General features: G+C 40.9%; 1 protein-coding gene across 21 annotated transcripts in view; it reads left to right on the top strand.

The window, feature by feature from the left end:
• Positions 1 to 26,265, top strand: part of TNRC6B (trinucleotide repeat containing adaptor 6B) — a 140,864-nt gene that overhangs the window by 81,611 nt on the left and 32,988 nt on the right. For 15 of the 21 annotated variants that reach the window (XM_064155186.1, XM_064155194.1, XM_064155192.1 and 12 more), the window contains 8 exons: positions 1,523 to 1,544; positions 3,147 to 3,491; positions 9,358 to 11,691; positions 12,327 to 12,500; positions 15,326 to 15,504; positions 16,563 to 16,637; positions 17,829 to 17,874; positions 25,117 to 25,265. In XM_064155186.1, the coding sequence (XP_064011256.1) occupies positions 1,523 to 1,544; positions 3,147 to 3,491; positions 9,358 to 11,691; positions 12,327 to 12,500; positions 15,326 to 15,504; positions 16,563 to 16,637; positions 17,829 to 17,874; positions 25,117 to 25,265 (3,324 nt within the window). The remainder of the gene's footprint in view (positions 1 to 1,522; positions 1,545 to 3,146; positions 3,492 to 9,357; positions 11,692 to 12,326; positions 12,501 to 15,325; positions 15,505 to 16,562; positions 16,638 to 17,828; positions 17,875 to 25,116; positions 25,266 to 26,265) is intronic. The other 6 variants (XM_064155193.1, XM_064155190.1, XM_064155187.1 and 3 more) reach the window with 1 other exon arrangement.

The raw sequence follows: 26,265 nt of genomic DNA, 5'->3' as shown, positions 1-26,265 counted from the left end.
GCAGGAACAAAAAACCCTAAACAAACCAATAGAGAACCAGTTCATTTTGACTAGGAGAACCCTGCGGTACAGACAGAGGTAGTTTCTTTTTTCTTACTTCCTAGTGCAAACTGGCTATTACGTGGAGTCCTTTAAAGATCTGTTACAGTGAGGTTCTGCCCAGTGGACAGGTTACTGCTTTACTGACTGTGTTAGTTTGCTGCTGACCATAGTAAACCTATCAACATTACCAAATCTGGATTTGTCAGTATTTTGTTTTTACTTTCTTTGGTTTTAGTAGTGCAATATCAGTCACTTGAATGCTTAATATAATTTTAAACTGTTTTACAGAAGAAGACTTTTCTTAAGTGAAAAATAAGGTTTGATTTAGTACAGACATAATTTTGGTACAAGTGCATTTTTAGTGTCCTGGAGACTTTCAGGTGACCTTGTTCTGTGAAGTTATGATGCTTCAGATTCATATTACAGTGAATGTTCCACTTGGCACGTTGTGGTGTTCATCACTGCAAAGTAAATGATGCCAGAGCGATGTAATGCAGTTTGTCTTTCTATTCTTTACCACACAAAGGAGTTCTTGCTTGGTTGAAACAAACTGCTTTTTACTTGTTCTTTCATTATTCTGTGTTGTCATTGTGTGCTTTCCAGAATTATGGACTAGTTCAGCAATTTCTTTTAAGAACAGGTGTGGTAGAACCTGTCACATTGTGATCTTTAGAGGTTTTCCATTATTGTGTAATGATTGACTCAACAGGTTCAGAACCATGCTACAGTACACATGATTGCAGAGAATATACCAGTGGTGTGTTTGTCTTTAGCTTGAAGTCTGCTCTGCTGAAAGAATGTGGAATTACAGCAAAACTACATATTTTGAGTGTGTTGGCCAGCATGATGGCTCACTTCAGTAATCTACTGTGATGATGAGATTTTTGAAGTCTGCTGCTTTAATAGTGTTGCTGGTGCTTCTTGTAAATGTGGCAATGAGTCAAGTAAGGTTTAGGATTTCTTTTACTTGGAAGAGATGTCCTGGGAATGGTGAAATAGGAAGATGGCAGAGACATGAACTTCTGCTTTCACCTGTAGCTACTCCTGTTGGAATGCCACTGCTAGCTCCAACAGCCTGCTCTAAGGGTGCTCTCACAGAGGGAAGTTTTGGTTATGCTTCACCTGGAATACTTCACCTCAGATCTGAAAGAACTGTAATGCTGTAGCACATGTTTATTTGTGCTTTGAAAGCCCATGTTTGGAATGAGGAGGGAGTGAATACTAAAATCATCATGAGTGAAAGTAATTAGTGTTTCTGCCATGAAATTTTGCATCAGGCAAAGATATTAAAGGAGCTGTATTAATTTTGAAAACTTGACACAGAGAATGCTATTTGGACTTGTAGTTCATCACCTGAATATTTTCATTCAACAACAGGTACTGGTTTTGTTCTCATAAAGTCATAATTTAGTGCAGCCTGTGCAATGTTTTGTTTTGAGGTTCTTAAAACTGTACTTACGTTCTTGCTCTTAATTTGCAGGTCACAGATCAAAAAACCAAAGGTAAGAGTCTTTGATCCTAAAGAGCATTTTTATTGACTTAAGCCAAAACTTGTATCAAAATTGTTGGAGAAGGAGGGGAAATTATGAGTCACAATGAAGTATTGAAGATACATATTCAGAAGAAATAGAAATTGAGATTATGAGAATGGAGAGCCTAAAATTTGAAGTAAGGATGAGGATTATAGGTAAAATAGGTGAGCTGAAGTATTTTTTCAGTTTTGAAAGAGTTTTAAACATGTAGCCAGGACCTGAAATCACCTATATAAATGGAATTAAGACAAGTACTGCTTAAGGTGAGGTACAGAAGATGAGTGAAAATTACTTGAGTTTGGAAATGAGAGATTTAGGTACCTGAATGCCCAGTGGATAAGGCAGGACTGATGAGCGAGCATCTTGAAAGTTAAGCTTATTTAGTTTATGTAAAAATGCATTTAATCTTGATTTACATGTCACTTTCCTAAGAGAAATTTGGGAAAATTGCTGTTGTGGACAGAAGATAACTAAGACAGTAACTTGATTTTACAGCTGACAATGCCGTTTATGGGATTTGGGGCAATGAGAATTAGATAAAGAAATTTGACAACCTCTACCAAAAGAGTGTGGAGGATAATGCAGCCGTGTTGCCAAAGAGAGGTTCACTTGTTTTGATCTTAACATCTAGAAGGAAAAATTCAACTGATATTTATTGCTGAGGATGGTGTTCTGGACTGGCTTCTCTCTTGCATTAATGCAACCATTAATCTTCAACAAAGCCTGGAGTAGATGTATTAATTTTTCCTTTCATTTGGAGTCTGATCTAGCATTACACCTTTATAAGTGCCTCAATGGGAATTTCTTTTGCCTTGTGTTTAAAAAAATAAATGTCAGTGAGGGGTCATAAGTCTAGAGTCTGTTACAAATTTTGTCATAGTACCAATTTCTTAAGGATTTGCTGGTTGTTCTCCAATGCATAATAATCCTCAGAAGCAGCATGTCCCTGCTTATAAGGGCACATTGTGACCAGCTGGGAAACTTTAGGTGAATCCAAATACAAATGCAGGGTTTTGGGTGAGATTGAGCTGTAAACGTTTTATTTCAGAGCAGTACCAACTAGTGAGATTTGTTAATTCTGAATCCAAGAGGAGTGTTGTGGAGGGGTTTTCCCCTCTTTGTTTTGGCAGTGAATGTGTAGCCTGGCAAGGAGATGAAAATGTGGGATCTGATTTAAGATCTCCCATAAGGACGATGCATAACACTCCAAAAACCAATTAAAGATGAGGGAAATGGGAGCAGGCGAGGGAACCAGTTATATTTGACTGTTCATATTTTAAGATGACTCATTGCCCAGGGTGTATTCCTCGCCAACTTAATTTCCAAGAAATTTGGTGCTCAGAGCAAAATCTTGCCCAGGGCAGAGTTTGATCCTGGGGCACAGAGTTCCACGTTGCAGCAAGAGGCTTGCCCACTGCTGCTTGTTCCTGCTTCTTTAGTTAAAGTGGTTGACGTTGTGTGGCATTTCAGAGAAGAATGAAATTACAAAAGGAAACAGCCTCAGTGTGTTCTTGTAGCTAACACAGGTTTAAATGGAAAAAAAATCTGATTTTCATTCTTTCTGTTTTTTAGTGCCCGAAGTGACGAAACCAAGTTTAAGCCAACCAGTGGCTGCCAGCCCAATTGGCAACTCTCCATCGCCACCAGTCAATGGTGGCAACAATGCCAAAAGGGTGGCAGTGCCGAACGGACAACCGCCAAGCGCCGCCCGCTACATGCCTCGGGAGGTGCCGCCGCGATTCCGTTGCCAGCAGGATCACAAAGTGTTACTGAAACGTGGGCAGCCCCCTCCGCCATCCTGTATGCTCCTTGGGGGTGGAGCAGGGCCTCCTCCCCCAACAGCACCAGGAGCAAACCCAAACAACGCACAACCAGTGACAGGAGCACTGCTGCAGAGTGACAGCGGGACTGCAACAGGCAAGTCATGTTGTTAATGTGTCTGTCTCCGTGGCCTGAAAGGGATTACACGCTGTGCATAAGCACATCGTTGCATAATACAACTCCTCAAATTGCATTGGAGAGCTTGCTTCCATTTCAGTGTAGAGGCTTTTGCAGCAGTGGATGCCGATTTTAATACTAAATGGAGCAAGGTTGATTTTAAGAAGTCTTGGGTGGCTTGACTCTTAGGCTGTGATGCTTTTAAGACTGCAGCAAGGTAGTGGATGCACAGTGGATGGATAAACAGCATTTTATGCTTGTTAGTGAGTCTTAATAGATTTGTTTGATGTGAATTTTTTCCTACCTTGTCACTTTTTTATATGATCTGGTAAAACAGACACGTAGATAACAAGTCTGCAAATGGCAAGTATGCATCATTTCTCATCTGGATGAAATAACTTAAGATGTTACTGTTTGCTCCTGACTTTTTTTAGTAGTAATCTTTTCTGCCTTAGATAAGCTTTTAATGACAGTAGAAACTGCCTTGTTGTTAGTTTTCTGTTCACTTTGAATTCCAGAAGATAAATTGATGTCATGATTGTTTGTGAGCATAGAGAAAATACAACTGCCTCTGAATTTTTTAGACCCTTGGGGGATTTCAGTAACTGTAATATTTCCTTTTTAAGTTATGATAGTAAAACAAACAAAATTCTGCTCAAGACATCTGTGTTCTACAGAAAAACTTAGGTGATCTGAGAAGTCAAGGACAGCTTCAGCTCTAGCTGTAACAGTATTTTTAAAATGAAGTAATAAACCCTTCAAAGTCAAAAGAGGTAAATAGCGATGCCAGTGTGTCTGAGTTTGAAAACCTTTGAAAAGCACTGGATTAATGGTATGGGATTTTTAACACTGTCTTGGAGAACATAAACTTATTGTAGTTCTGCATGGTTCAGAAATAAAAATAGAGGTGTCTTGGAACTCCATAATCAAGCAAGCTGGATGGGCTAGCTGTCTTCATTAAAAAAGATTCTAGGAGAATGAATAATTCTGTTTGTTTTGTTGTTGCAGTACTTCAATTCCTTTGTAGCAAATCCCTGTTTGACAGATTATTTATTTTGCTGTCTTTGATGTTCTCTATTTAATAAGGTGAAGTGAATTTCAAACTACGTGACAAAGTTTCAGCTAATCAGTTTAAAAACAGATCTCTTGGAGATGGCTGATTTTGATAAAACACCTGAAAGACAAAAAAAAAGTCTTTGAACTGTATTTCAGACCCTAGCATTATGACAGTGTTAGTATACCTTCACAGTGATTGTAGTAGACTGACAAAGGAGACTTTATGGCAGTGAAACACTAACAATTTTCAAAGTTGCTCCATGGACAGTGTTTGTGGGTTGGGTTTTTTTTGTTGTTGTTGGATGTGTGTGATGGTTTGGGTGTTCCCTGCACCCCCACACTTCAGAAATCACCCAGACTAGTCTCAGTCGGCTCTGGGAATATAAATGAAGCTATTTATTTACAGCTAGCACAATATACAAGCAGATATTTACAGTATATACAATTATATACAGAAATATACAAGGTAAAAGGTAATACAGAAACACAACTCCCCTCCCAGAAACCTTAGTCCCCAGGAGGGGCTCTCAGCCACCCCTGCACCTTCCCTCTGCCCCTCTCAACCTTACCCCAGTCCCAGGGAAGAAAAGAGGTTCAGCCAAGAGATGAAGAAGCAAAGGTGAGTGGAAGGTGAGGTTAGGGAGCTGCAGCTCAGTCAGAAGCCCAAGGCAGAGAGAGAGAGACAAAAAATGGCGAGAGTGTTACCTGATGTTTTCGTTTCTTCTTCAGCAAGACTCTGAGGGGAGTAGACATCACCATTGTTTTCCTTTCACAGCCTATGATCTAGTTCTTCCCACCAAAACATTCTAGCTAGCTTCAAACTAGTACAATGTATTTTAGCAACTCCTTGACTTCTGTGTATTTGTTACCTATTTTTTCTGAGTCTGGAATTTGTTTTTTATAAATTTTCATATCTTAACACTTAGTTTAATGGTGCATTAACAACTAAGTTGTTGCATGGTTGTAATTTATTGATTATGGCAACTTTTTATGTTAATGGTTAGTTGCATTTTCCTGATGTAAATTAGGACTGTTGCCAGGAAAGATGGGGTCTTTCAGACCTGCCTCACCTCATCCGAATTTCTTCACCGTAGCACAGAGTTAACTGGGCTGGGAAGCAGACTTGGATTAAAATTAACCCAACTTGAATTAAAATGAACCTGAAAATGCTTTTCAAAGCTAATCTATAGAGCGATGGAAGGTTTGGGTTGGAAGTGACCTCCAAAGGTTATATACTCCATCCTGCCCTCCCCACACCTGCAGTCAGCAGGGACATCCTCCACTAAATCAGGTTGCCCAGAACTTTGTTGTGCCTGACTTCTAATGTCTCCACAGATGGGGCCTCAACTAACTCCCTAGGCAGCCTGTTCCACCACCCTCATGGTAGACAATGTGTTTCTAACATATAATCTTAATCAGCTCTTCTCTATTTGCCCCTCATCCTATTGTTATAGGTCGTTCTATTGTAAAGCATCTCTCTCCATCCTTCTTGTAGGCCTCCTTCATGTACTGGAAGTCCACTATTAGGTCTCCCTGGAACCTTCTCTTTTCCAGGCTTGAACAACCTCAGCTCCCTTAGCCTGTCCTCATAGCAGAGATATTCCAGACCTCTAATCATTTTTGTGGACCCACTCCAGCAGATCTAGCTGGCTTGGCAGTTCATCTTATCTGAATATCAGTGGCAACAAATGTGCAAGCATGTAAGAGCAGATGTGCTAGGGGAATGGTAATGAGTAGCTGGACAAGAGAAAGGCTGAGACTGTCCCTTAGGGTTCTCTGCCAAAGTGCTTATAGATACAGCACTGCATTCTGTCTTGCAGATTTCAGGTTGGGCCCGATTCTGTCAGGCATTTATTCACTAATTCATCTTGAGGGAAAACAAAGCAGCTTATCTGTTCTTTTGTGATGTTGTATTCACCAGATAACTGTCAGTGGTGTTGGTGAGGCTTTAATACAAAAATTCAGTACACAGTCCTTTATGTGAATCTTCATTCACTGGAATTTAAATGCTTCTGTAAGGTGGCACGACTCTAGTTCCCTAAAAAGAGGACACCTAATTCACTGTTGTCTTGTAGCATTACAGGGGGTTGGGTGGGATTGTTTTTCTTCCACTACCTATGATACTCAGGATGTGTAGGTTGATTTCTGGAAAACAGCTTAAATTTCATTGTTGAAAGTCTTTCAGTAGTTACAATACCTTCTAAGAATAGCCACCTTCTCACAGTGAAATTGTCGTCTTCATTTCATTTATTGCGGTGCTTTCACTTCATTCTTATCTTTTGGAAAGTATCTTGAAGTTACTTTTTATTCTTAAAAGTAGTTGTTAGCATGTTTTTTTTTCACTGTAGTCATAACAGAAACTTATCTTCAGCATGTTACTAAGGGAGGTTTGGTTTAATAACCAGGAGCCCTTATTCTGTTATCTTAGGAGGAAAACTTAAGCTATCAAAATTTTGTTGCCACTGCCAAATACAGCAAGAGGAGGCTGGTTTTATAGAACAGTCCGTTAAATTGTGTCCCTATACTCTGTTTGGTAGCATCCCCATCTTAATACTTTTAGAATGTCTTCATTAAGTGTGAAGCGCTCCCTCAAAAACACCTACGCAAAGGTCTTGCTAAGTGCCTGTGCATGGTTTATTTGCTGAATCGTTGCTTAGCTCAAAAGAGAGCAACCTCAGAGCCTTTTGAACTTGTCTTTGGCTGTCCTCTGTAATCTGTTCCTGTGATCTGTCTAATCGGAAGGGTTTTTTTTTAATTAGAGAAAGAAAACAAAAAAGTTACTCAGTACTGAAAAGATAGCCAGATGCAAATATCAGTACTGTCACACTTCTTTGCTATTGTTAAGCTTGCACTTGAGGTTAAGGCAATAGAAGGAACAGAATGTGTGTGGGAACTGCTTGGTCTTTTGTGTCTTGGTGGCTAGGGTTTAATAGATGAAGACAAACTTGCTCATCAGTATTCAAAGCTTACAAGAGATTTCTAACCTTGCTGTGAAGACTGGATCTTTACTGGTGGGCTCTATGAAAGGAGATGTGGAAGACATTCAGTAGATGGTCACTGGTAAAGCTGATGAACTGAAAGCCTGGGACAGGCACTGAAACTTCTCTGTTTATTTTCTGTTAAAGGTATTAGCAACCAGAAACTGTGGTCTTCAGTTTTGAATGTATAACATAGGAATTTGGTGGGAGTGAAATCTACTTTTCACAGGTCATTATGCCTTGATTTGCATGGAAGCTGTCATATGAACCAGTATTGGTATTATAGCTGGGTATGAATACTAATATAAATGTTAGTATGAACTTCATCCTCTGCAGAATCAGTTAAATTGGTTGGGTGAAATAAGATGACTAGTATTTTAGGGTTCAATGCTTAGTTTTGTTGAAGTGAGTGTGTTTAGTCTTTATTGCTGAAAAATTGTGGTGAGGGCAATTTAGGATCCCTTGGTATTAAAAATACATGGAAAGATGAGTGGAACTGTATATAGAGAACAGCACTGAAGTACTAATGAATTTAAATTATTTAGAGGATCAGAGGTAGTTACATGGATGGCAAGGGAATGTTGGCTGACATTTTAAACTAATGGTGATAACTTGCCTGCATATATGCAGACATCATGCCCCTAACATTGGCTTCATTCATTGTGGCACTGTGTTAATTTGCCTGCTTTAAAACTATTATTCAAATAGCTTGTCTGTATGAAGCCATACCTTGTAAGAGGTAACCATAGGTCATCACAGATGAAAGAAAGGGGCTCTATTCAGTGTCATTCATCCTGCTGCTTTCCTTACAGTGACTCCAGTGTTCACTGAATTTGCAGGTTACTCTGTAAGATGCACTAAGACGGCAAAAAACTAACCCGTCAAAGTGGAGAGTTTTTTGTGAGAATACAGCTGACTTAAAGAGCTTAATTGCCATCAGAACTATGACAAATGAGAAGTGAAACACAGAAAGCTTCCAGTAGGTAGAGCTGGTCTGGTGAGAAAGTGAAGGAAAAATGAGCTCTCTTACTAGCATCTGTCCAATGGCAGAGAGATCAGCTTAGCTGCTCACAAAACCGAACTGTGGTTTCTAGACTAAATGCAGCACTGGCATAAAATGTGGGGTAATTACATACCGAATGCAGCTTCTACATGAGAAATGTCAATTTATGTGGCTTTGCACTCAACTTGGATTTACAGTAATTTTTGGAAATACTGTTACTTTTCAAAACAAGGATTGGAAGATGTTTCTACCAGTAAAATAAACTTGAAAAAAAATACTTGGAGCAGGAGGATAAACTTCTTCAGCTTTAGATATTCTTTAGATCCTTTTCGTCTTCAATCTTTTATTTGTTGATGTGTAATAAATAGTAGTTGCTTTGCATCACTTGAGTAGCAGATAAACAGCTTGACTGCATTTACATACAGATGCATATGAATGTGTGCACATGCTTATTGTATATATAGTATGGTTTTAAATGCATGTTTGAAAAATTACAGCCACTGTCACTAATGGTCATTTAACTGGGCTGTAATTATTATATTGAATTTAGAGCTGGACTGTTAGCAGAAGCCAACAACGAATTTAGATGCCCACGAAATATTTGTAGAGAGTTTTGCTGATTTATTTTTTTATCAGTATTTTCAGTTATGTATTCCAGTCTGATGGTCTTACAAAGCTACTTTGTTGCACATTTGAAGGAAGGGTTCTTACAAAAGTAGTATTCAGAATCAAAAAGAAACAATGTTCAGTGCCTGTAAATAGTACTGATTAATAACGATATTTCCTGATTGTGTTTGGGTTTTTTTAGATTCAGCAATTGGAGGTGCTGCTGCTTCAAATTATGCAAATTCCACTTGGGGTCCTGGAGCCTCTTCCAACAGCGGCACCAACGCCAACCCAACTCACATCTGGGACAAGGTGATTGTAGACGGGTCTGACATGGAAGAGTGGCCTTGTATTGCCAGCAAAGATGCTGAGTCTTCTTCCGAAAACACCACCGATAACAACAGTGCCTCAAACCCTGGCTTGGAGAAGAATGCTCTGCCAGGAAGCACCACTAGTAACAAAGGAAAAGGAAGCCAGTGCCAGTCTGGAAGCGCTGGAAACGAATGTAATCTTGGGGCCTGGAAATCTGATCCCAAGGCTAAATCTGTTCAATCTTCCAACCCTGCTGCCGAGAATAACAATGGACTAGGTAATTGGAGGAACTTGAGTGGGCAGGACAGAATTGGTCCCGGTTCTGGCTTCAGCAACTTTAACCCAAATAGCAACCCATCTGCTTGGCCGGCACTGGTTCAAGAGGGAAATTCTAGGAAAGGGACTTTGGAATCTGATAGTGGTAGCTCCAATGCACAGATTAGCACAGTAGGTCAGACCTCTAGGGAACAGCAGTCAAAGATGGAAAATGCGGGTGTTAACTTTGTCTCTGGCAGAGAACAGGCTCAAATCCATAACACTGATGGACCAAAAAACGGAAACACTAACTCCTTGAACTTAAGTTCACCAAACCCTATGGAGAATAAGGGAATGCCCTTTGAAATGGGCTTGGGGAACCCTTCCAGGAGCACTGACACCCCTTCACAAAGCACTGGAGAAAGAAAGAATGGGAGTGTTGGATCTTGGGGTACAGCTAGGGGGTCTTCTGGAACTGACACAGTCTCTGGACAAAGCAATTCTGGAAACCATGGGAACAATGGAAAGGATAGAGAGGACTCCTGGAAAGGAGCTTCTGTTCAAAAACCTAATGGGTCAAGAAATGATTCTTGGGATAACAATAACCGGTCTACGGGTGGTGGGTCTTGGAACTTTGGCCCTCAGCATGCAAATGAAAGCAAATGGGGTGAAGGGAACAAATTAACATCTGGGGTCTCTCAGGGAGAATGGAAACAGCTGTCTGGGTCTGATGAACTGAAGATTGGAGAATGGAGTGGTCCAAACCAACCAAATTCTAGCACTGGAGCATGGGACAATCAAAAAGGCCACCCTCTTCCTGAAAACCAAGGCAATTCCCAGGCTCCCTGTTGGGGAAGATCTTCCAGCTCTGCAGGAAGTGAGGTTGGAGGTCAAAGCACTGGAAGCAACCACAAAGCAGGAAGCAGTGACAGTCACAATTCTGGACGCCGATCATACAGGCCTACACATCCTGATTGCCAGGCAGTCTTGCAGACTTTGCTGAGCAGGACTGATTTGGACCCTCGAGTGCTTTCAAACACTGGCTGGGGCCAAACTCAAATTAAGCAAGATACTGTGTGGGATATTGAAGAGATGCCACGGCCTGAGGGGAAGTCTGATAAAGGAACTGAGGGGTGGGAGAGCTCTGCCACACAGACAAAGAACTCAGGGGGCTGGGGCGATGTACCCAGCCAAAGCAATCAAATCAAGTCTGGATGGGGTGAGCTCTCAACCCCAACGGAGTGGAAGGACCCCAAAAATACTGGAGGATGGAATGACTATAAGAACCCAAATTCTTCTAACTGGGGAGGAGGAAGACCAGAAGAAAAATCATCTTCCTCTTGGAATGACAACTCTAGTAAGGATCAGGGGTGGGGTGGACGGCAACCTAATCAAGGATGGTCTTCTGGGAAGAACGGTTGGGGAGAGGAAGTTGACCAAACGAAAAACAGCAACTGGGAAAGTACAGGAAACAAGCCAGTGTCTGGTTGGGGTGAAGGTGGGCAAAGTGAGATTGGAACTTGGGGTAATGGTGCAAATACAAGCACTGCTTCAAAGGGCGGATGGGATGATTGTAAAAGAACTTCAACATGGAATGAGACGGGTCGACAGCCCAACTCCTGGAACAAGCAGCAGCAGCACCAGCAGCAGCAGCAGCAACAACAGGAGACTTCAAGTTCCTGGGGTCCACCGCCCCAAGCACCGAGCAATGGGCGACCTGCAAACTCAAACTGGAACAATGGACCACAGCCAGCTGCCCCCAAGGAAGAGGAGCCTAGTGGCTGGGAAGAACCTTCTCCACAGTCAATCAGTCGGAAAATGGATATTGATGATGGCACTTCGGCGTGGGGAGATCCTAGCAGTTATAACTACAAGAATGTGAACCTGTGGGACAAGAACTCACAAGGAGGACAGGCCCCACGGGAGCAGAGCCTGCCTACTCCAATGACTAGCAAATCACAAGCATCAGGTACTAGTCTTTTTCCTTTCTTTACTTCTCCCCTGTGTATGATTGTAAACTATATATGAGAGAGATTCGTGTAGCCTCCAATTCCTAGTAGTTTAATTACACAGAGAAAAACAACTTGTTGTAGTGATTGGTTCTCTATTTAAAGTATCTTTTAAAACTTTAATCAACCAGTCCTCTCCTTGATGTGTTATGTCTCAGTAGCTGTGATCTCAATAGTGGTCAGCCTGCCAGTAAAAGAAAAGTTTCTTAGCTGGCAGATCTACATAGTCAAATATAGCTCTGAAGAACAGATTGAATTACAGAGTCCTTTAGGTTGGAAAGCAAGCTTTTAAGATCATTGAGTCTAACCATAAGCAATGCTGCCATCACTAAACCATGTCTGTAAGTGCCTTTCCCACACATCTTCTCAAAACCTCCAGGGATGGTGACTCTACTTCCCTGGAGTTAGAAACCCTTTCAGTGAAGACATTTTTTCAGTTTGATGTGAACAGTTGTTAATTCTGTTGCACTCATGCTATTGAGAATCTGAAGTTCTCAACAGGAAGAATGAAGCAGTAGGTTTAAGACATGGTGCTGCACTGTAGGAAGTTTGTTGTCTAAATGGTCTGTAAATTAAAGCTTTCTCCTTTGTGCAGTCTGGAGCAAAAGCACTCCACCTGCTCCAGATAATGGTACGTCCGCCTGGGGTGAGCCAAATGAAACCAGTCCCGGGTGGGGTGAAGTAGATGATACAGGAGCATCGACAACAGGCTGGGGGAATGCACCTTCCAACACCCCGAATGCCATGAAATCCAGTGAGTACAGGCCAGGTACCAGTTTCTTGGCAATGGTCCCAGAGATTCTCAGTGTTTGGCCTTTTGATACAGGTGGAATTATCTCAGACCTAGAAACAGTGGTGAATGTCATATAAGATTTTGAGTGGATGAAGATCAAGTGCTTGCAAATTATTAGAACTTTGTTTTTTAAGATAATCAAAAATTTCTTAAGCAAATAACTGGGCAAGCTGCAATTTGTGGAAGTGTTGAAACATTAAAGCAAGGGTTCTCAAACTTTTTAAACAGGGGTCCAGTTCATTGTCCCTCAGACACTGTCAGGGGCTGGACTGTAGTTTGGTTCCAGCCCAGTAGTGTCAGGGTCCAGACTATAATTTGGTTCCAGCCCAGTAGTGTCAGGGGCCGGACTATAGCTTGGTTTCAGCCCAGTAGTGTCAGGGTCCGGACTATAGCTTGGTTTCAGCCCAATAGCGTCAGGGGCCGGACTATAGCTTGGTTTCAGCCCAGTAGTGTCAGTGTCCAGACTATAGTTTGGTTCCAGCCCAGTCCTGGCGTGTGCTTGGGAAGCGTCGAGCGGATTAAGTGGCAGGAAGTGGCTGCTTCGTTTCCTCCCCACCCCGGAGGTTCGGGGGGACGGGGGGGGGTCCTGTAAATACCAGTGGGCCGGATTGAGGACCCTGGGGGGCTGTATCCAGCCAACGGGCCATAGTTTGAGGACCCCCCTGCGTTAAAGTATCTTGGTGAGGAAGTGTCTTTTTCTCAAAGTGTCCTGTGTTTCTCTGGCTGCCCACTTGTAACTTGGCATCCAATCTTATTACGTGATAAATTCACTTTCCCTGGTGATAGCAGAAAAGGGAATGCACAGTACAGGCTAATTTCACTCTGGAGGCCATGACACAGTAATCTGTGCTTTGGTAATGCAACTTCTGCCATTGAATGGGGTTTTTTATTGTGTGATTGTGGGAAATTGTAGCTCTTAAGAAGTAAACTTTTCTCTTGTGGTTGAGCCTAAGTGGATGACTGTTTTGTGGCTATTAACCTGCCTACAGCTGTGCTCGTCATGGATGAGATGCTGAGATCTTCAAAAAATTTACTCTGAAATTAAGATTTTGCTGTCTCAAGTGGTTTCTTTTTGTTGAAAACTGTTCTTGCTGATGCAAGCTATCTGTAACAAAAATACATAAACCAGGTAATAACCTGCTGATAGAGTATAGCAGTGTTATAGTCAAAGCAAATTGCATTTGGATATGAAGTTTCCAGTAGGAAATACTGATAATACATGACTGTTACTGAACCTGACTGATGATAACCTGCTGTAAAAATGTTTCCAGTTACAAGTTGCTCTTGCAACGTGTAATTGTTTGGAATGAAATGCTTTATACAGATTGAATACTTTTGGGTCATTTTCCCTTCCTCTTGCCCCAGTGGCCTTTTATGAAACAGAACATAAAAAAAGCATTACTTCCTTAGAGTCAACGTTACAGCAACATTTTGTGGATGACTGTAGTGTTCCCTGTGCCTGGCACTTTTTGTGATGCGAGGCTTTTGTTACGTGGATCTCTTCTCTCATCTCTAAAAAGCCACCTAAACATGATCTCCACAGGAGGCCTTGAAATGCAAACAACCCATTGCAGATTTGTTAATAATTAAGGTATTCTTTAAGAACTGTACATGGTCACTTGCTTGTCCTAACTGTAATGCATGTGTGGCCTAACTGGAGAGATGCAGCATGTGTGTATGTAAGCTGTTCTAGCTGTTGAGGATCAAAATATAGGGAGGGTCTCCATGATGGCTGTCTCGGGTTGGTCATCAGTGTGTTAAGAGCTTAGATCCTAATTCTCCTGTGTTGTGTGGCTGCTCTCTCAACTCCTAATTGGCACCCAAAAGGAGTGAAGAAGGAGGCCTTGCTATTCAGTGTAGTAAGGGGAGAAACTTAATGTCTTGCATAAGTTGGAAGGAATTGGGACACAGAGTTTGCGAAGACATAATTTATGGTTAAAGGCAAAGACAGGAAGCAGGCAATAGCAATGATTGGAAAAGAAAACAGGACTTTAGAGTCAGTAGGGAGCTGTAGGTCATTACGTACCTGTTTAAAGAAAAAAAAGAATTTACATAGTTCTACCATCACTGCACAGAATTCTCTGTCAGAAGTAGGAATAAATGCAGTTTTCTGTGATATCTTTATTTTGTCTTTATTTTGAAAGTTCCATTTGCATACTGTAAGTGTGTGACTCCTCACTGAAATGCAGAAAATGAAGTAGGAATCATAAAGGCAAGTCATCTTTACACCGCTGTTCAGTCACATTCAGCAATCTCAGACCTGAGAGCTGTCAGTGCAGGCAAATAATCTATGGCTACATAGCTAAATCAGGATTGTACAGTCACATTTAAACCCTGTGACTGGAAATAAAATAAACCTGTAAGTGACTGCCCTGTATATCACATTTTTTGGATTAACTTCGTGATTCTGCAGTTGTAATCTTTAAATGTAGCCTCTTCTGTGTAAGTAGCATATCTTCTGTTTAGTCTAGAAAATAGTAGATTATCTTGTAAAGAAATCCAAGTGCAGCTGGTCCCTATGGTTATTAGATCTTTAAGGATTTGATATTGCTTTGAAATAATAGGAAAACATGACATGCTAACATGCCACTGAATCTCTTGGGCTTTGGGATTCATGCACTAAGTTTTTACAGCTCTTACTAAAGATTTTGGTTGGGGGGTTGTTTTTTTGGGGTTTTGACTTATTTTCTTTGTTTAAGTTCCTTTGGGTTTCTGATGATCTCAACTAATTTTGCAACATCAAATCACCAGCTGCATGGTATTGTAGACTGCTTGTAAGTTTTTTTTTCTTTTTTCTAAAGGTTCTAAATCTATGCAAGATGGCTGGGGAGAGAGTGATGGGCCAGTGACAGGAACACGTCATTCCAGCTGGGAAGAGGAGGAGGAAGGAGGAGTCTGGAACACAGCAGGCTCTCAGGGAAGCAGTTCCTCCCACAACTCAACAAGCTGGGGGCAAGGAGGAAAGAAAACACAAATGAAGGTAAAATGCTTGAATGATTCATAACTATTGTGTTGTCTGAAAGTACTGTGATTGATATGTTAGAGCAATAGAATAGTTCCTTTATGAAGGTATTACAGAATTCAGTTAGAGGTGCCTGTTACAGCAGTTTAAAAAAAATGGAATTTTAAGATTCCTGTTTCACAAAAATTATTCTCATGACCATTTTTATCACTTAAAGATTTAAGCACCAAAGCAACTGTTAAAAACATTTTCTGTGTATGTCACTTCTAAATTACTGTAAGTGCAAATTGAGAGCCAGGTCAGCCCAATCATAGAATCAGTCAGGGTTGGAAGGGACCACATCTAGTTCCATCCCACCTGCCACAGGCAGGGACACTCTGCCCTAGATCAGGCTAGCCAGAGCCCCATCCAGCCTGGCCTTAAACACCTCCAGGGACGGGGCCTCAGGCACCTCCCTGGGCAACCTTTACAGGGTCTCACCACTCTCATGCTGAAGAACTTCCTCCTCATGTCCAGCCTTAGCCTACCCATCTCCAGTTTTGCTCCATTCCCCTTAGTCCTGTCACTCCCTGATAGCTTGAAAAGTCCCTCCCCAGCTCTTTTGTAGGCCCCTTTCAGATATTGGAAGGTGAAAAGAAGGTCACCTGGGAGCCTCCTCTTCTGCAGACTGAACAGCCCCAACTCTCTCAGTCTGTCCCTCATAGGAGAGGTGCTCCAGCCCTCTGATTGTCCCCTGGAAGAAATCTACATCTGTATGTGGTGTGGTGGATTAAAAAATAAATTATAAGAGAGGAGAGTAAAATAACCCAAACATTCACAGAGCTTTCCCAATGCCGGAATGAAATGGAAGGTGTGATAAACATTCTGCACAGCAAGTGTTCATCCAGTTTGGTGTACTTCAGAATGAACAACTTTATGAGAGAGAAAAAAGAACACTATTTGGTAAATGTTGCCAACTGTGCAAAAAAAAAATTAAGTAATTTGTTCAGGAGCTTGCTTTCTCTGGTGCCAGGATTTTCATTCACTTGTGCATCCTAAGGATAAAAAAGTCCTTTTTTTGTTTTTCCCCTTTTCAGTGCGCATTAAAAGGCGGAAATAGCGATTCATGGATGAACCCTCTGTCCAAACAGTTTTCAAATATGGGCTTGCTAGTAAGTAAATGTTTTTAAGTGTAAGATCTGGCTTTGTAAAAGAAGCAGTAACCTTTCAAAAAGTCAGAAGATCAGGTGCTTCATAGTGTGTGACTGCTGCTCTGCATTTGCTGTGCTGGCGTGTTGATTATAATACCTGTAAGGGTTGTTTGGTGTTCAGCAATTCTTTGCTACTCAGAATGGCTTCTCAGAAAACCCAAAATTACTTTGACAGCTGTTCCTAGATTGCAGTTTGCTAGTAATAAGACTGGGGGGGAGGAAGAGGTGGTGGTGGTACATTTTCTCTTTTGTTTGGTGTGATGTGTTTTGGGTGTTTTGTGGGGTTTTGGGATTGGGTGGTTATTTTGTTCCTTTTAGTTTTGATGGTCATTGTTTAGTTCTGTTGGGGTTTTTTGCCTGTTTGGGTTTTGGTGTTTCTATGGTTGTTGTTGATGGGGAAGGATTATTTGTTTCATAATGTGTTGTTTAGAGTATTCAATGTAGAGGCCTCAGTCCTGGCTGCAGTGTCAGGCCTCTCATTAGTCCAGGTGTATTCATTCTATCTCTCAGCTGCCTGTCATAAAAAGACATAAAGCCCTGTGTCTGTCTTGGCTATTTGAATCCCATTTAGCAAAAAAAAAGGTCTTGTTATTAATTGGTACTTAAAGATTGATTGGTAAGATGAATAAATAAACAGCACATCATGGAGAGAAAAGAGATCCACAGGGAAGTACCTCAGCATGACGAGGATTAGACTGTAATGTCTGTTGTCTTCCAACTTTAAATTCAGTCTGCTAGACTGTAGATACTTTTGAGAGCTGTGGGAACACCCTGTCCCCACACTGCCAACTAAAGAATAACTTGGCAGCACATTTCAAGATGTGATGTCTTGACAGGTCATGAGGGTGAGCTATCATTTTGGCCACTATTTTCAGTGTTTCATCCCTTGACCGCTGGAACGTGAGGACAGAGGTTCATTTCACAGAGCACCTGCCTGTCAGTTCTAGTCTTGTGCATTCATGTGTCTGGCTTCATATAAGTAAACTTGCCACATAGAGCATTAAGAGGTTGAGGTAGAATGTCCTGAGTGATACCAGAAATCCTTATGTTTGGTTTTAGTTTAAAATAAAAACTTCTGTCAGCACAAACATGTCCTTCTATCAAATTAAGGGGGCATGAAGGAAGTCAGAACTAATTTTTTTTTTTTTCCAGAGTCAAACTGAGGACATTCCAGGCAGTAAGATGGACTTGTCTGTAGGTATGTATAATTTGATTTAAATGTGATTTGAAAGAGCAGGTCATGTGTAGTGTTTTTGTGTGGATCACATACTATGCTTTGGAAAAGTTTCATCTTCACTTCTCAGAATAGAAGGGTAGGGTTATAACATCTGATATCTTGAATATTTATGCAGTCAAGGGTGTGTCCCTGTACAGAATGGAGCTATGACTTGCAGAAGGGGCATCATATAAGACTCTTTTGATCCATGTAGTTAGTATTCATTGTTACTGCTTCAAGAAAGGGAAAATGTCTTTTCATTTGATGGAAGAGGATGACTTAGCTATCAGCAATAGGACATCCCAATTAGCACAAGTCCCTGAAGGTCATGTGAGGGAAAAGAATATCTTCTATCATTGATTTTTTGAGGTGCTTGCCTCAGGCCATAACAAGTTACACTCAGAGCTAGATTTTTCTCCTCAAACATGCACTGCGAATACTACACAGCTTAAGTGAGATGTCTTCGTGGAAAATACAAAACTGGAATTGACCATTTGGCTTAACCTCATTTAATCACCTTCAAAATTGTCATGGCTTTCTTTGGCAAACAACACATTGAACTCTTACAGAAAGATAATTTTTTTAGTCTCAAAATCAGATTTAGTTTTGCATTCTGTTCTTCTCCAAATCGTCTATCAAATATCGACTACAATGGTATTGCAATAGAGGTACTACAGGTCTTTGAAATCTGCTTTTTGGATGGTTTCCCTACAAGGTTCCTAAGGTGTACATTTAGAAAAGGATGATCCAAATAGGTTCTGATTGTTTATATGTTATCAACTCTTTGGAAGTTTGCTAAGGCTAAAACCTTGTACAGGGTAGTCTTTGAGACTGGCAGAGGAGTAGAGGGTTTCATTCGTGTTCTAGGAACTACTGTTTTGAATTGATGCTTATTCTGCAAGTGGTTCTAAATTTATTGTGAGGAAATCTCATTTGAATAAATTGATGATCTTGTGGTGATACCTCTGAAGAACCTCCTGCAAAAGTGTTCTGTGTCAGGTCATGGTCTGTGGGGTCCCTAGAGCAACTGGTCGTGGTGTATATAAGTCAGTAGCAGTTGTAAAATATGTTCTGAAATTTCATTGCTGTGATACAAGTTGTCCATATGCAACAGTGATAGATAGTAGGGAAGGATATAGTAGCAAGTCCTATTGTTCTGTTCTACCTTATGATTTTATGGGTTTTAGATGTCAAGACAGTTGACAAGTATTATGTTCCACTCACACTAGAAAATTAATCAAGTAGTAGATATTGCTTTCTTCTGAAGCGTTCTTGTGTCTTGATACAGTAGCCATATATTTGAAAATAAACCTTTAGTGTGGAAGCTTCTGGTAGCTGTGGAATACTGTACAGCACATGTTCAAACCCAGCATTTGCAGGCAGTGTAAATACTTGTTCCTGATTTGAATAGTAGGTTTTAGGTACTACAGGAGCAACTTCCTGTGAAACTGGCATGCTGTGATTAGTTTCTGCACCATTCTGGTTCTGCTTTATCTCTACTGTGTCTTTCAAGTGTTTTTAACCAAATGATTCTAGCAGCGTGCCCAGGTGGCCAAGAGAGCCAATGGCATCCTGGCCTAGATCAGGAACACAGTGGCCAGTAGGATGAGGGAGGTTATTCTGCCTCTGTACTCAACATGGGTCAGGCCAAACCTTGAGTCCTATGTCCAGTTCTGGGCCCCTCAATTCAAGAGAGATGTTGGAACATGTCCAGAGAAGTGCAACAAAGCTGGTGAAAGGCCTGGAACACAAATGCTATGAGGAGAGGCTGAGGGAGCTGAGGTTTGTTTAGCCTGGAGAAGAGGAGACTCAGGGGTGATCTCATTGCTGTCTACAGCTACCTGAAGGGAGGCTGTAGCCAGGTGGGGATTGGTCTCTTCTCCTAGGCAACCAGCAATAGAACAAGGGGACAGAGTCTCAAGTTGTGCCAGGGGAGGTCTAGGTTCGATGTTAGGAGGAAGTTCTTGCCAGAGAGAGTGATTGGCGTTGGAATGGGCTGCCCAGGGAGGTGGTGGAGTCGCCATCCCTGGAGGTGTTGAAGAAAAGCCTGGCTGGGGCACTTAGTGCCATGCTCTAGTTGACTGGATAGGAGTGGATGATAGGTTGGACTGGATGATCTTGGAGGTCTCTTCCAACCTGCTTGATTCCATGATACGGCCTTGCAAGAAGTGTGCTCTATTATAGATCCTTTTTTGCACCACTATTGTCACCAGCTTTTGAGACACTTGCTTATCTGCCACTGTTGTGGTATCACGTGTTATGCTGTAGTCAGGATTTTCCCAACCAAAAATCTTCTTGTGTTGGCAATATCTATTGGTCTTTATTGCTACTAAAGACAGAGTTGCATATAATTGCATATAACATCAACTCCATATTTGGTGTTGTAGAGCAATCCTAATAGCTGCAGCATCTCTCAGCTTTGAATTTATGTTCTTAAAATGTGGATCACATTTCAGACAGGGTTAAGTTCTTAATTTTTTTGCAGAATTGTTTTCTAACTCTAAATAGTTAAGGATCCCAGGAAGAGATGTTAAAGTGTACATTTTTATAGTACAGCACAGATTTGAAGGAGGAAAAAGAATTTTTGCATCTCTCCACTTCAACCTTCCATGGCCTCTTTAGAATTCAGGCACTGATTGTACTGTGCTTCTATAAAGATGTTCCAGACAGAGATAAATCATTGTCTCGTATGTTCACTTCTCATCTGCCTTCAAATGCTGCTCCTCAACAACAGATCTAAGAATACACAAATGAAGAGGATGGTCGCCTGGATTATGCTGATTATAGCTCTCTTAGTCCTTACCTCCAAATTAAGCTTTTGGATCCATTACAACTTTCTGCTGTTAAGGATTATAAGGCTGTCAGACCTCCTGAGAAGAGATGGTTGATGCTCAGAATATCCTGTGAAATGCTGCCTTGATATGTTGCACTACTTTTAAGTTTCATGTGCCCGTTAATGGTGGCATCTTTGAACCTAGGCAGAAGCATTTATTATAGTTTGTATTCTGTTTCAAAGACTCAGAAGGTAACAGTTCTTCCTCAGACTTTTCTGTAACTTCTTTGTTCGTCAGTTTTGTCTTTGTTGCTTACAGCAGGTGCTTGTGGAAAACAATAAGCTGTTTTTTCTCAGGCAGTGTCAATTTCCAACCTTTAAAAAGTTGCCTGACTTAGCTGTTCAGCTGGTTTGCAGTTAGAATTCAAAGGTACGGCGTTTAGACAGTGGCCAGCAGGATGTTTTCCTACTTAACAGATAAATGCATGTTGGTCTCAGACTTACCTCTGTGCTTGGAGACCACACTCTTCAGAGGAAACTTCAATTCTGTTATTAAGACCTGTCTACTTTTTTTTTTTATCTCAATTTTCTATCACTTTAACCAACAGCTTGTTTTACTTCGAAAATAGGATGCAACTTTTTTTCCTTTGACATCTGTCATAGTATGTAAGTCCAGAGGCATGAAGTTTGCTATCATAAGCAACTTGTCAGAGCCATTTAATACTTTGTTTTCCTTTCCTCCAGCCACTGTGTGTGTTGTCTGTCTTTTGTTCTTGTTTTGGGTTTTTTGTAGTGTTAGTTGCAAGCTCATTGAATTCTCAAATTGCTTGTAAAGACTTGGTAATTAATTTCCAATTTCTATTAATTAAAGAGCAATTGATGAAGCTATTTGTTGTAAATATGTTACAAAGCCATAACCTGATTTAGCATTCAGGTGCAACAACTCTATCTGAGCACATGTGCTTGCTCTGCAGGTTTGGACAGTATACCACTGCCAAAAATTTATAAAGTCAGTGTCTTGTGGTTAAGTGAAAAACACATTTTAAATGTTTTTGTCTCTTTTTTTTCCATTTGAGTTGCCCTCTGGATCTGTTTTCACCACATTTTGGTCTTGTCCACAAACATTTGAGATAACTTTGCTCAACAGCATTTTCTGTCTCCTATTGCCCAGTACAGGATCACATTATATAATTTTATTTGTATCTAATTAAAAATACACTTTTTTACCCCCCCCCATGACATGGATGTAGCTTAAAATCCGTTTGGAGGATGTTTTACCTTCTAAGCTCATGTTTATCATGATTTTGCATTTTTCACTATTGCTCACAGCTATTAATAGTGGAAGGAAACCTAAGAGTTGAGGGAATGTCTTTTATAGAGACAATTTGACTTAACCTGTTCTGTATTACTGCATGTAGAAGATTTGGTGCTTCATATTTTTTTGTGTGCAGAGGATAAAATTCAAACTGCTCAGATTTCAGTGATTGCTTTGTATGGTAAAGCTATTCTTCTGCACCTGCATTATTGTTGACAAATGCAAAAGAGAGACTTGTGCAACAGATTTTATGGTTGTGTTAGAGCTTTCTGTGAATGAGATAAATGAATGCTACCATCTCTCTTAGCAAGATCTTGTTTGTATTGAAGTTTAAGCAGCTGCCTCAGCACTAAGTGGCATGCAAATCTATGCTTGAAGCCTTTAAAGATGCCGTTTAGTGCTCTACATGTTATTTGACAAGCTATTTTGCAAGGCGTCATTCAGTAATGTTTGAGGAGTTGATTGGTACATCAGGATAACTAGAGAAACAAAAGGGTGTTTCTGAGGCTTAGTCATCTTCTGTTGGCATTGACCCAGTTTCATTTCAGATAGTGAGGCAACTCTGTCTCACTTTCAGTTTCTTTTCAGCAGCTAACTGACAGCTTCTTGTATAGAGGTAAAGCACACATGTATTTTGGTAGTACACTGCTGGTTGTGTACTACCAGTGGTTAGATGTAGGTATTCCCAGAACTGGGATGTATGCGACATATGACTGCTTTTTACAGAGCCAGTTTTAGCTGTTCAGGATATGTTAGAAAGGGATGAACTCATCCAATTGGACTCCAGTTACAAGCCAAGATGTGTAGGTGACTTGTCAATTGCTTTTTTGATAAATGATGTTGAAAACATCTGAGAGAATGAAGCTGGATCAACATTGAAGGCTATGTCAGCAAGAAAACTCCGTGTAATTAGTGGTTGATTTCATGGATTATTGGCAGTAGCACACCTATGAATATTACTCATTCATGACTGGACATTAAGAGATGCTGGTTTTGAGAAGCCTTTCTGAGGAACAGTGAAGTGTTTTGGAGGTATTTGAGTGATATTGGAGCTGCCTGTTCTGTTTGATGATGACTGTTTTGTCAATGGTAGGATATGCTTTGGAAGAGTCATGGATGTTGATCAACTATGGTGACAGGGTTTTTAAACTGTCCTTGGAAAGGCTGTCTGTGCTACTCAACAAAATGACTTAAAACTAAGAATTCTAGTTAAGCTTATTTCTATTGTGTTGTCCATATTTAAAAATGAAGATATTTTCGGTCTACTTCAACATAACAATATGCATCTGATTCCTCATGGATGCCAAATGTGACAAAATATTGTTTCTCGGCAACAGCTGAGCATGTAAGGTAGAAAACTTCTTTCAGTCAGCATTTGGCTGATAATAACCTTACAAAGAAAGATGTTATCTTGCTCACTCTACATGTGCAGTTCGATCACCTGTTATTAACATCTCTTTCTCATGTTCCACCAGATCACTTGCTAAGCAATGGCAGCAGACTGTAGGGGGAATGCTTGAAAAGTTTGTTACTGGTTGTGTAATCATTGCATACAGGCTGAAGGGTATTGGTTAGCTATCCAGAAGTTAAACTATACCAGATAGATGGTGTGTGTTGTTCAAGAGTTGTAAGTTCACATGACCTAACACCACTCACTGTAGCCATTAAACCATGTCCCAAAATGCCATATCTACAATTTTTTTAACATCTCCAGAGACAGTGACTCCTCCATCCCTGGGCAACCTATTGGAGTGCTTGACTACTTGTTCAGTAAAGATTTTTTTCCCTGAAGGACGTTGCCTCTTGTTCTATCACTTGATAGTAGGGAGAAAAGACCAACCCCCACCTCACTGGGACCTCTGTTCAGGTAGTTGTAGAGAGCAGTAAGGTCTCACCTCTGTCTCCTCTGGGCCAAACAATCCCAGTTCCCTCAGCTGCTTTTCAGAAGACATGCTTTCCGTGCCCTTAGAGCTCTGGACTGGCTCCAGTAATTCAATGTCCTTCTTGTAGTGAGGGGCCCAAAACTGAACCCAGTATTTGAAGTGTGCCTCAGCAGTGCTGAGTACAAGGGCAGAGTGACTTGCTTCCTTCTGCTGGCCATGCTATTCCTGATACAGACCCGGATGCCGTTGGCTTGCTTGGCCACCTGAGCACAGTGCCGGCTCATGTTCAGCTGGCTGTCAGCCGACATCCACGGTCCTTTTCTGCTAGGCAGGTTTCCAGCCACTCTACCCCAGGCTTGTATCACTGCATTAGGTGATTGTGGCCCAGGTGCAGGGCCCAGCATTTGTCTTTGTTAAATATGGTACAGTTGACCTTGGCCCATCAGTCTAGCCAGCCCAGGTGCCTATTCAGACCCTTCCTACCCTTGAGCAGATCAACACTCCCACCCAGTTTGGTGTCATCTGCAAACTTGGTGAAAGTGCACTCAGTTCCCTTGTCTTGGTCATTGGTGAAGATGTTGAAGAGAAGTGGCCCCAATACTGAGCCCCAGTGACTGAACACCACTAGTGACTGTCAACTGGATTTAGTTCCATTCACTGCCACCATTTGGGTCTGGCCACCAGACAGTTGGTCACCCAGGGGAGCACCTGCCCATCCAAGCCATGAGCAGGCAGTTTCTCTAGGAAGGTGCTGGTCAATGATTGGTCTCAGTGATGTTAGAGGTCTTTTCCAATCAAAATAATTTTAGGAGATGTGATCAAATTGTGTGGCTTTGTAGTTAGAGAAAATCTTTTGCAATGCCAAACCCAGTAAATGAATATATAGAGAATTTGAATAGTGGTGTCTATGGACACCGATTGCATTGCAATAAATAACATTGTGAGTTGTGGAAGATGTTGAGAGCTATGAGTAAATGAATATCAGTAGTTGAACTAGGCTGCTGCAGAAATGCTGATTTTCACAATTTTAAGTACAAGGAAATACTTCACCTTGAACTCTGTAAATAGGCTTGTTCAGTCTTAGGAGTGGAATTTCTCATGGCAACTGTATCTATGCCACATTGTAAGAGAACTGCTTTATACCCTGGTCTTAAAGATACTTTCTTTGGCTGTGAATCTGCTGTCTTTAAAACATGGTAAATGTTTTCTGCACTAATATGGTCATCTTTCATTGTTTCTTTCTTCTCTGGCAGGTGGTCTCCCAGAGAAGAAGTTTGAGGTGGACAAACGAGCCATGAATCTCGGGGATTTTAATGACATGATGAGGAAGGATCGATCTGGGTTCCGTCCACCTAATTCCAAAGACATGGGAACCACAGACAGTGGGCCTTATTTTGAGAAGGTAAGAGAAGTATCTTTAGATGAATTAATATCTACCTCTGTGTTTGAGGTCCCAGTTTTTTCCCTGCTCTTCTGGAAGTGCTTGGTCAAACTCAAAGCACACAGATACAGGGGATTGTGTAGAATGAGGTGTCACACATGCATAGCCAAACAGAATTATCTGAAGAGGGTGAGGCTAGAACAGACTGCCCTTGATATGGACAGAGAGAAATTCCTTTGTTTTTCTTGGAAGGATAAACTACTGGTAGCAGTGAAGTTTGTTATAGGTTTAATCATGATTTTTTTTGGCTACTGACTACAATCATCTGCTACAAAAGATTGGTTTAGATCTAAGTAAACATAAGTAATCACAGTCTACCAATTTTTTTCTGCTTTCTTGTCTGTCATTTATTGGAAGCACCCTTTCTAAACTCTGTAACCTCTTATGCTCTGTGTCCTGTACTACAAGCTTCTGTATGACATCTGTTCCTCTGTGACATATGTTGTATGTTATGGTAGTGTTGCTTTCACATTCTTGCCTGTTTTAAATAGAGGCTTTCACTGTTATTAGCAAATATTAATTGCTTCACATTATAAATGGGAAGGTGTCCAATAGAATGAGAGTGCTTTGTGGGATTTAATATGGTTAATCAGATGTAAAATGGACAAGAAATTTGGTTTAAAAGTTCTGAAGATGTGTTAATGATTCTTTCGGCTCCTTCATTTTGTTCTAACAGGCCAAACCCCAGTTTTGTCCACTTACACCAATGACCTAATGAATAAATACCAGTAGGAGCACGAATGCATTCCTCACAAATTATGTTTGTAGGTGTGTGCTGACATTAGGAATTAATTCAAGATTTGTTGCTCTATAGTAGTAACAGCCACTGTCAGAAATTAACTCCATGAGACCTCAAATTGTACTCTTAAAAAAGAGCCTTTAGGAATTAATGATTATCTCCTTAGACCAAAATCCTAATTGTCAAGTGGTCATTTGAGTCAGAAGTTTTGTCCTTGTAATT

The sequence above is a fragment of the Pogoniulus pusillus genome, chromosome 15 (genome assembly GCF_015220805.1).
Source record: "Pogoniulus pusillus isolate bPogPus1 chromosome 15, bPogPus1.pri, whole genome shotgun sequence".
Classification (NCBI taxonomy): domain Eukaryota; kingdom Metazoa; phylum Chordata; class Aves; order Piciformes; family Lybiidae; genus Pogoniulus; species Pogoniulus pusillus.
This window is presented reverse-complemented; position numbering and strand designations above follow the sequence as displayed.